At 42.5% G+C, this 10,748-nt stretch overlaps 1 protein-coding gene across 6 annotated transcripts in view; it reads right to left on the reverse strand.

Moving 5' to 3' along the window:
* The window catches only part of LOC117140286 (adenylate cyclase type 6), a 37,469-nt gene that overhangs the window by 11,480 nt on the left and 15,241 nt on the right, over positions 1-10,748 (reverse strand). For 5 of the 6 annotated variants that reach the window (XR_004459410.1, XM_033303120.1, XM_033303119.1 and 2 more), the window contains 11 exons: positions 10,454-10,565; positions 8,612-8,766; positions 7,797-8,284; positions 5,973-6,367; positions 5,788-5,908; positions 5,277-5,457; positions 4,474-4,623; positions 3,667-3,788; positions 2,242-2,334; positions 1,178-1,324; positions 795-953 (listed from right to left, as the gene is read on the reverse strand). Coding sequence is in view for 5 of the 6 variants with exons in the window: in XM_033303120.1 (XP_033159011.1) it covers positions 795-953; positions 1,178-1,324; positions 2,242-2,334; positions 3,667-3,788; positions 4,474-4,623; positions 5,277-5,457; positions 5,788-5,908; positions 5,973-6,367; positions 7,797-8,284; positions 8,612-8,766; positions 10,454-10,565 (2,123 nt within the window). In the remaining variant the exon portion in view is untranslated. Of the gene's footprint in view, positions 1-794; positions 954-1,177; positions 1,325-2,241; positions 2,335-3,666; positions 3,789-4,473; positions 4,624-5,276; positions 5,458-5,787; positions 5,909-5,968; positions 6,368-7,796; positions 8,285-8,611; positions 8,767-10,453; positions 10,566-10,748 lie in introns of those variants that run through there. The other variant, XM_033303123.1, reaches the window with a different exon arrangement.

Genomic DNA, 10,748 nt, shown 5'->3' on the forward strand with positions numbered 1-10,748 from the left:
TTTTGATGCCGGGGTATCCGAGCAGAAACAAATTGCTCAAGTGTTGAAGTGAGTGCAGCTGAATCAACAGCAACAAAATATTGTTGTGGGGCACTTATCAGTGGGGCGGAGTGGGTGGCGTGGGTGTGGCACCCATTTGGTGGGCCATAATCGATTGGGCGGGCTATCTGGGTGAGAGGGGATGGGTGGGGTTCTGCAAAGGGGATCGGCAAGCACTCGTAAGTTACCAATAACTTGACGCCTTCAGTTAACCACAAGTCGCATGCAAAATACTGTGTGTGTGTGTGTAGGGCAATTACAACGATTAAGACCACAATGGAGAGGCGCACCCTCGAGTCGAAGGACTCAGAAGGACTCGGGAGGACGAAGGACAACCGCAGAGCGTCGACACTTTTGGACTTTCGAGTGTCTTTATGGGAGGTGCTTCACACAATACAACTTCTGGTCGGCCACAACAAGTTGGCTTTAATTGTGCGCGCCACTGCTTTTATTGGCCAGAGTTTTCGGGAATGTAGGAGATATTCGCACATTCACCAGCCATTATTCACAGCTGTCGCAGGAAGTGGCTCCAACTGGCCGAAACGGGCTTTTCAATGGATTGAATTGGATTTGCCGGCAGAATGAAATTGAATTTGCCGTGGGAATGGCAGCAAAGCGAATTGAATCGAACAGGATTTCCCAAGCCTCCGACCACAAAAACGACCAAGACAATGGATACTTCTGAAGTGTCAACAGATGACGGCCAAAGACGGCCAGATCGATTAATCTCAGCTAGATGATTAAAGAGCACTCACCCGGGAATTCCGCCACTCTCCATGTGATTGGCCAGCGTGACGTCGTTGGACCAAACGTCGAACTGCCACTTGACCAGGCCCAAAACGCCGCAGTGCACCCGGCCCGTATGGATGCCCACTCGCATGTTCACATTCACGGCCATCACCTCGCGAACCAGTCTGCAAAAAAAAACCAATTTGCATTGTTTTATTTTGTTTATAAGCTGCGATTTTACATGGGTGCTGCAACCAACAAATTGTATTTATGAAAGTGAGAATGTCTAAAAGAAGCGGAGAAATGCGAGGAAAGGAACTCCTTTCTCGATTTTCCCGCGCTGCAGCCACAACAAAGCCACAAAACAGCAGTTTCCTTTGTGTTTCTGTTTGCCGACACGGATACTCACGCGATGGCGTCAATCATATCGAGTCCCATTTCGACGGCACAATGGGCGTGATCCGGACGAGGTTCCGGGAGTCCGGAGACGCAGTAGTAGCAATCGCCCAGCAGCTTAATGCGCAGACAATGATGCTCCGCAGCCAATCGATCAAAGCTGCAATGGAAGTGGGGGGAAAATGGAAACGGAGAAGTTGGAAAATGGACAGGAAAATCGCCAGAGCTGTAAGTCTACACACAATGAGCAACGGCCATCACCTCATCTCAGTTTATTCTGACACAAAAGAAATGAAAAGGACCCAAAAGAATATCCTTATCCACTCAATAGCCAAGCTTTTGTTTCGGGGTATCATAAACTTTAAATTAATTAAACGCTTAATAATTTGATTAAATTTCCCCCGAAGGCATACTAAATTTACTTTTGCCACCATGGCCATCAACAATTCTCCTGTAAACTAATATTATTAAGAGGTCGCCGAGAATAACAGAATAACATATATATCCCATCTTCATTCCCCTTTTCTAACTTCTTAAATTATATCTTTTCCTTGTCCATGAAACCAACTTGTTACTAGTGCCTAAGCTCGGTTACGAAAAGGTCAGCAGGTTTATTTGTTTGCCCCAAGGTCAGTTTCCCCTGCGTTCACTTGGAGCAATTAATACAGCCACAGGCTCTGTCTGGGTTTCGATTTCATGAATAAGAAAAGGACTCAGGCAGATAGACGTGCACTGTGAAAAAAATTAAAGAATTTAACGAGCTTACTTTAGACTTACACTTGGAAAAAAGTTGAATATTGAAATGTATGCTACCCTTTGTCTAGTACTTTAAATGTTTCAGTACTTATGAAACACATTCCATGAAATCATCATCATCTACGCAGTCAGTTGTGAATGTAATTCATATGTACCTACCATAAACTTTTCAAGGACCATCAACATCCCCTTTTTTGGCAAGTGTATGAGTTGTTTGCCATTAATTATGACCACAACTTCTGGCCGCCCCAATGGTCCATTCAGCTGGCACATGCAACATCCAGTTCGCATCCGAGTCCGGATCTGAATCCGAATACTCACCGGGCAAAGAGCTCGTTCAGCAGACGCACCAATTCCTCGGCGGTGCACTGATCCGAGAGGCTGGTGAAACCGCAGATGTCCGCAAAAAGGATGCTGGAAAAGGGAAGAGGAACAAGGGAATTGTAAGCTGCAGGGCTCAATTCTCGTAATAGCTCGTAAAGAAAAACAAAAAGGCACACGTATAGTTTTTCGATTTTCAGATCGTAGCAAAGCAGCATTTTTAGCCACATTTTTGGATGTGGAACATATTTGTTCTTACCCTTTTTAAAACGAAAACTTAGATACAATTTTAAAGGTGATACTTTAAATATTGCATTTTAAAACGACCCTTTCGGTCTAGCGCACTTAAAACATATTGCTGTAATTAATAAATTTCTGTAAGTAATTTTAAAGCTGTATTGATTTCGGTAATGCCAGTTTTCTATCTAAGTATCAACTTTATGTTTGTCTCATTGTATTATCTTTAATAATACCATAAAGGTTATTATGCCTATTTAATTTCCCTTTATAACGCAGTTAGCTTTCACCTTTGTGGCATTATTTCCCCTTTATTTAAGGCTGAATTATGTGTCGGTTATTTATTCCCCCGAAATCTAACAATGTTAAATCCTTGGCCTATGCATCTTGGCCATGTGTTGACAGAGCCACGTTAGCACAGCCACTTGTTCTGTTTCTTCATTCTGCTGATTTTACGACTCGTAACTGAGAAGGGCTTAGTCGGCTCAGCGCGTAATTTAATACAAAATGGGCTGGGAAAAGTTTGGGAGGGTAAACATAAGGCCAAGTAACATTGGCAGGTCGAGGCGAAAGTTGAAAGGGTAATGCTCTTTATTTATGTTAGTTTTCTTACTTGTAGTTATTGCCAACATAACGTCCATTTATTTACAAAAAAAGTTTAAGAAAATATAATTTCACGCACAAAACAGCTTTAAATTTATGAACTATACACTTCCTCCAGTAATTTTTCGTGAAAATTGTGACAGCCTGAACTTCCATTTAGAACACCATTACGTTCTAGGTATCTTTTCTTTATCTTCCCAGCAGCAGCTTTTCACATTTCACCCCTGACAACTTAGAACAGAAATCCCAGCAACCCATTCGAAAGGGAAGCAGAGAAAAGGCGACAGTCAGAGGACATTTCTGGCTCAAACAGGTGCGCCTCAAAGTATGCTTTATTATGCTTGGTTGACTGCTGTTTGCGTGTGTGAGTGTATGTGTGTGTGAGTGCTTTGCATCTGTGTGCGTGGCGCTGTGCACTTGGCTTTAGCTCCTTTTTGGCTTTGCATACAAATTCATTGCTCGCGTTACACGCTCAGACATTCAGACATTCAGAGACTCTCAGCCGAACAATTTATTGACTTTGCATGCAAATATATTCGGGCGAATAAGCCACCCACATCCACTTCCCCCCCGAGTTCCACTCACCTGACGTTCTCGTGCCGCTGGATATATATCTTATGGAACTGGGTGTCACGTGGCTGGCCCGCAATGTCGTCCTTCATCTCCATGGCCACATGACGCGGCAGCACCGACAGCAACAAGCGTTCCTGCAACAAAAGGATCTGCTGTAATACCACATTCATTACACACTTCCAAGCTGCTCCTTCGCGATCGACAGGCATTATAATTATTATATTATATTATATTGTCTATAAATAGAGTATTTAAAAACAGAAGGATATTGAGAGTACCCAAGTTAAATGTAGATCTTTAAAGTGTTGTTCTGTTCCCATTGTTAGTCCTGGATGGCGCCATCCAAAGGCATCTGTACACTGCGGAACTTCTCTACATGGAGCACCATTTCGTTTGTTATGCTCAAGATAAAAGACCACCGAAATGCGATGGAGGAGTGGGTTATTACAAAAGAGCATGGGATGAATCGGTGTCCCGCTGCTACTCAGTCAACATTCCGTTTGATGCAAACAATTTGTGCGAAATTTGCCCAGAGTTCATTATTTCACCTTTCGGTTTTGGCCTTTTCATGTTTCACGCCCACACATCAATGAAACACCTGCAGATTTCTATTTGTCCACAGCTCCTGGGCTTTCCCAGTTCGCCACGTTAATATTAAAGGCATAAAGCGTGGTTAGCATGCTTACTAAGAATTTAGTTTAAAGTACCAGATGATAAATACGAATAATACTCAAGGCGACTTTAAAACGTATAATAATGAACTTAAAAGTTCTACTGCCAATAACCTGCAGATATTTCTACCCCTTGAATACCACTCACCTGCTGTTGGTTTTCGCGCTGAGTCCTCAGCCTGGCCTCGATGCACTGCCTCGTCTCGATGAACGCCTTTCGCTGGGCCTTCTCCTTCGGCCAGTGGGTGTAGACGCCAGTGAGATTGGCCAGGAGTAGGGCCACCAAAGTGCAGAGGAGCTGCGTGTGGAGATTGGGGCATTAATGACATTACGAGCCATAAATACGAGGAAAACAACACTTAGGCGGCTGCGAGGCGGTGGAGCACCCTCCACATTCTCGATTTCATTCAATTTGACGGCAATTTAATTTCATTCCGTTCATGTTTACTCCCAGGCCCTTGGACACGTGCCACTCTTAGCTGCTCTGTTTTCCACCCTGATTTGCCCGCTCCTCGCTCCGTAAAGACGGCCAATTAAAGCTAGATGTTCTCCCCGTTCGCCCCTTTATGGCGCAGTATTTCAATTTTATTATTCGCTAAATCAATTTGCATTTGCGGCTCAGGGAAAGTGCCAAACCTGTTGATAGATGGCTACACGCTCCATTTGATACATAAACAATAAAATCGTATTAAGTTATGTGACAGCGCAAAGCAATGTTTATTTTATAAACTAAAAGCGCAGTAAAATATGTTCTTAAGTAAATCGGATTGTATTAAAATATATTTCATTTCTCTTATTTCCAATAAATTGTATTATCCTATATCCCAATAAGCCGCCTTCATTTAGCCAATTTTCCGAAATCCCACATATTGCGTAATTAGGCTAGCAATTAAATTGGATATCATTCAAGCAGCCAGCAATTCAGCACATGTGTCCCCCACTCGCACTCACCTCCTCCCAGTGGATCATCTCCGCCGCCTCATCCTGCATCGTGGTGAGCCTCAGGCAGGTGTACAGATGGACGACGCTCAGGAGGATTCCGCCGATCAGAGCCTCCCGGAGGCGGAGGGGCAGCATCGTGTAGGTCATGTAGATGAGCACGATGCAGCAGGCGCTGCCGTTGAAGGATTTGCTGCCGGAGGAAATCGGACACGAGAAGAGCGATTAGGACACTGGAGGAGCACAGGTGCGGTTGTTTGCTCAGCATGATTCCAAGTTCTCGCAATTAGCGAGCCGTGAATGATTAATTTTGCCGGGCCAAGCAACTGCTGCCGTACACTCAGGAAAATAATAAGGGTTTCTACTGACATGCGAAAATTGGGAATAGATTGCAGAATGAATGTTTAAAACTTCCACAAAATATATATTATATTATATATATATAACTCAACATTGAAAACAACGATATTGGGGGTATTGATTTTTGTAGTAGGCTTGTTAGTAATGGAACTCATATACCAACCTGGGTTGCATGGCATAGCTGACGGCCACTTCGATGGCCAGGAAGGTGCCCAGAATGACGTAGGACACGAGCACCAGGAAGATCTCGTTCATGGCCGGCTTGGAGAGGATGCACAGCAGGACTGTAGGCGAACACAAAGGGATTAGTGCCCGAAGTCAGAAGTCACGCGGTGCGAACCAACTCACAGGCATAGACAATCCCGCAGATTAGCATGACAATGAGGAAGACCAGCACGGACTCGTCCACCTGCATCAGGATCAGGGGGATGAGGTGGCCGTAGCCCAGGGGTGGGTCCGAATTATCGGTTGCAGCTCCATCGTTTGTCGATGTATTTAACACTTCATCACGTTCCGCTTGTGAAATTTGATTGTAGTCGCGGACACGCGGCGTATACGTAATGTGCTTGCTGCCAGCACTCCGCCCGCCATCAACGTCATTATCATCATCAGGAGCAACTGTGTACACATCGGCATCATCATCATCATCATGGGGGGCAGTGTCAACAACCAACTGGGGCTGGATCCCTCCACCCTTGACCAGCCCCACGACCTGCAGGCTCCGCTTCTCCCGCATCCTGTATCTGCAATAAAGTCCCAAATTTCATTTCACTCGCATCTCAATTGATGGAACTGTCTGCTTTGTGTTTGGCCAACTATCCGTCTTGCCGGCACTTATGGCCAGCATAAATATTTGTGGCAAAATAAATCTAAATGTAAATGGAACTGGCAGGCAAAATGAATTCGACCAGCAGTCAGTTAACACACAAGCTATTGATTTAGGAATTGACTAGTGTGTGTTTTTGCAAGAGTTATTTCTTTATCCGCTGATGTCTTGTATGGATATGATTTCGTTGACAAATATTTGTAGGAAAACAAATTGCAATAGGTGGTGCTCAAAAACATAAAATGAATATTTTTGTTATTTTCTGACAACTTGTTGAGCACCGAAATTCGTTTATTCTTGTAGCCATTAATCTCATACATTTTTCGTTTCAATTTCAATAATAGTTTGATTTTATTTTAAAGACTTAAATTCTCTCGAGCTCGATAGGATTTTTGAGCAACTTATTTTTTTAAATCCGTTGTGAAGGTGTATGGATAAATATTCTCTACCATAATTATTTTAAATGCCTTTTGAACAATTAAGATAATTAACATTCAGAGTGTCTTTAGTTTCAGCAATAATTTAAGGATTCGTTTTAACTTGAGTTAAAGATATAATAGTTCATGATTTTCTATTGTCTGACATTGTCCAGATTTTCGTTTCCTTTCGATTTACCCACAAATTTGATTCCAATATGCCTTTAAATTTAACTTTGTCTCAATTTTCCACACTCGATTAAAGCCTCGTCATGGATTTCCTTCGATCAATTGTGGCTTCTCCCTCGGCTAAAATTACTTTTCTTGGAGCTCAACTTGTTTCGGTCCTCCAGCCTGCTTTAAATTCAATTTGAGCCTACTTTGGACACACTTTTATGGGCTCAGCTCTTTTCGGACAGCCCAAGTTGAATTTTCATAGAATTTCAGGAGGCCGCTCGAAGGAAAACCTCAAATGCGAGCTGTGCAAAATATGGATCGCCTTTCGGGGAAAGCACATTGTCGACCGGGTGACCTGTCAGAACTTGCCTCTTCTTCACTTTCATCTATATTACACTCTCGGATTTCATCTGTGATGGTGACAAGATTGCTATTTTCTAGCTAAAGGAAGTGTATCTTAAAATTAGTATAGTACAAATGCTGAAAGAACATGTTCTAGATGTAAACAAACACATATATAGATGACTAAATGATGTTATGATTATATAAATTCAGCATGGTAATGTAAGTATATAAAACTATCTTCAACTGAATATTCAACTGAATATAAAACTAAAGTTCTTGTATAAATATATTGTATGATCCCATAGCCATGTATCTAATTCGCAATAAAATCATATCTTTAAGATAATATATCCGTTTAGTTAGAATATTAGCTACTTTGTACCATAAATAGTTGGCATATCTGCTCACCTGGTGCGATGCTGTTGATGTGACTTGTGTTTGTATCGGTGTTTGTGGAGGCGTCGATAATGTTTGCGCTTCTGACGACGCCATACCACGCCCCCTCCGCCCAACTGCCCATTATGGTCCGCTTCAAAATCGGCGAGGTTGCGGTTATGGGCGGATTTTAGTTCACCGCCACCCGCCCCGTTGCCCGCCCAGCTGCCATTGGAAGCGAGTACCAGGAGCGGGATGGAGCTGCCCCGGGCCATTTGATCCGATGATGCCGGCGGTGGAGGCATCATTGTGGCGGTCGTCAAGTTGCCCACGGTCGCATTTGCGTCCAGTCCGATTTCGCTGATTTCCAGCAGCAGCGACGTGCTGCGCCGCAGCTGCAGCGTGGTGAAGACCAAGAGCGTGCAGGACAGGGCCAAAATGAGGGCCAAAAGCAGGGCCAAAATGTGCGTCGTGTTGCTCTGATTCATACGCAGAAAATACCGCTGATACAGCATTTCCACCTGATTGAAAATGGGAAATGAACACACTTAGAGAAAGGGCTTTCGAAAATGGCTAAACATTTATTGTAACATATAATGATTTAATTGTTTAATTATTAGAGATACTACATAGGGGGCAAAATACTCTAGGCAAAACAATTTAAGTTCCAAGTCTTTAAGAATAAATCACCAATTTTTGGAAATGAATTGGCGTTGTTGCTAGAAAAAAGTTGAGCACGATAAGTAGCAAAGTGAACAAAAAAGTTGGCCCAAGAACGATGGCGGTTGTGCGGTTTGAACTTGTTTGCCAAAGGATTTCACGGAAAGCTGGGAGCGTAAGTAGCTTACCTGGAGATTCTTGAACTGGTGGGTGGAGCAGAGGCGCAGGATGATGCGGTTCAAACGGAACCAGAACGAAATGCTGGGGCTCACAGGACCATTGGCAGTTCCGCCTCCTCCGCCGCTCGACATCGGATTGTTGGCCTCCAGGTTGCTGGCATCGCCTGCAAAACAAGGTACATGTGTTCCATTGAGGTGAGGACGAGGTACTGCATCACTCACAGAAGCCAAATTAATTAGTGCCCAAGCCAAAAAGTTAACCAAACTTGAGGTTTAACTGAAATGTAGCTGCAATTAGCCCGACAAAATGTCTGCAAATTGCAGTCTGAATTTGCAAGTTCAATTACAGCTGTTGCATTTTCACATTCGAGTTGCCTTACAAATGGGAAAACGCACGGCCAGAGATTAGAATTATGCAAATTGTAGTTACAAATCTGGCACAGCATGAAATTGGATAGTTTTGTATTCGCCAGAGAGTTTTGATTGTGAATAGTTCGAATGAATACAAAATTATTGTTCAATGAACTGGTTTTGTTAAACACTCGACTACCAATGATATATAAATAAAAACCCAATGTAATAAATTCATTTAGACATTTAAACTGGCAGACTAATTAAAAAGTCATCAAATAAACTAACTCGTTTGAAATGTTTCTTTTATGAGCAAATTAAATAGACTCTTTGTAAATAAAACCGAAACAAATAAAATACTTAATTAAAAACATGAATAAATCAGCTTGCTAAGCCTGACCTTTTAAACTATTGACTTTTTGTTCATGCATAAATATATGCATTCAGAATGGTGTCAAATAATTTACATATTGTATCTTAGGACATGCTTAAAAAAATGTTAAAATGTAATATTTTTCAATATGTACAATATGCTCAATTATTGAGTAAAAACCCACTTCATTTGCACTACTTGGTGATTCCTTTCTATGACCATATTTCATATTTATTTTGTGGGCAGACAGTCAGATCCACAACCACACCCACAGAAACCTAATCCTTGGGTTATTGTGGCGATTCGAGTACAATTCATTCGCTTAACGTGTTATACACATTTTCGATTTGCCAGCCATTGTGTGAGTGGCACATCAACGTCTGTGCTCCTGACATTTTCCCTTCTGAGAATGGAAGCCTTGATTTCGAATGCAGCACACAATGCCATAAAATATTTTATTGTAAAATGGAGAACGTCAGCCAAATCGGCATATTAAAATCATTCAACTGTCCCGTGTTCTGACCACAATGCAAAAAAATAATACAAAAAAATAATAATAACAAAAAAACCTAACCACAACAAGGCGGGAAAGGCATGAATGGGATCTAGGAGTATGTTTTTATATGCATCAATAAATAAATGCCAAACGTGATTATGTAAATTTCCATAGATTTCTAAACAGCCAGCCACATACAGATTTCTATGGAAGCCAAGGAAAACCAAAGGCTGGCTTGGTTTCCTTCCCAGGAAATACAAACTAAAATAAATCTGGGTGGGGGCGGTGGGTGGATGGAGGCTGGTGATATGGATGCCTAGCATCCAAGGCAACCTTGAAGGGGGCAAAAAATGGCGATATGTGAGTGAAATGCCAATGACGAGGAAACGTGAGATGTGAAACGAGAGTGAAAAAAGAAAGAGACGAGACTGCGAAATAGCCTCGTCAAATTCAATATGACAATGACAATCAACTTGTGACATTTTGAGCGCTGTGGCCAGGGGAAAAATGTGTGGCGCCCCCCAACAAATGGGGGGCATGTGTGCATGCTGGTATTTTTATTGACCCTCAGTGGCTCCCGTTACGCCTTCCTATTACCCAAGATTTTCCCACATTCCACCATTCATCTTACCTGGCTGCAGCAGCTGCGTCTCGTCACGTTGGTAGATCATGGGGCTGTGGCAGGTGGAGCTGGAGTTGGTGGAGTCCATGGATTCGTCTATGTTGCAGCGCGTGATTCCAGCCTGGGGACACGGCACGGGGAAATAATAAAATTATTATAGCTGACAGCTTAAATGCAAATAAAGGCGAATTGTTGTATGAATTAAACAAAAAACACAGAGCGTTTTAATTGGAAATATTTGTCTTAAAAAGTGGTATATGTGTATCAAAATAGTATTATAGCAATAAATAAACCGATAAACGCT

Source organism: Drosophila mauritiana, chromosome 3L (assembly GCF_004382145.1).
Source record: "Drosophila mauritiana strain mau12 chromosome 3L, ASM438214v1, whole genome shotgun sequence".
In the NCBI taxonomy this organism is placed as follows: Eukaryota; Metazoa; Arthropoda; class Insecta; order Diptera; family Drosophilidae; genus Drosophila; species Drosophila mauritiana.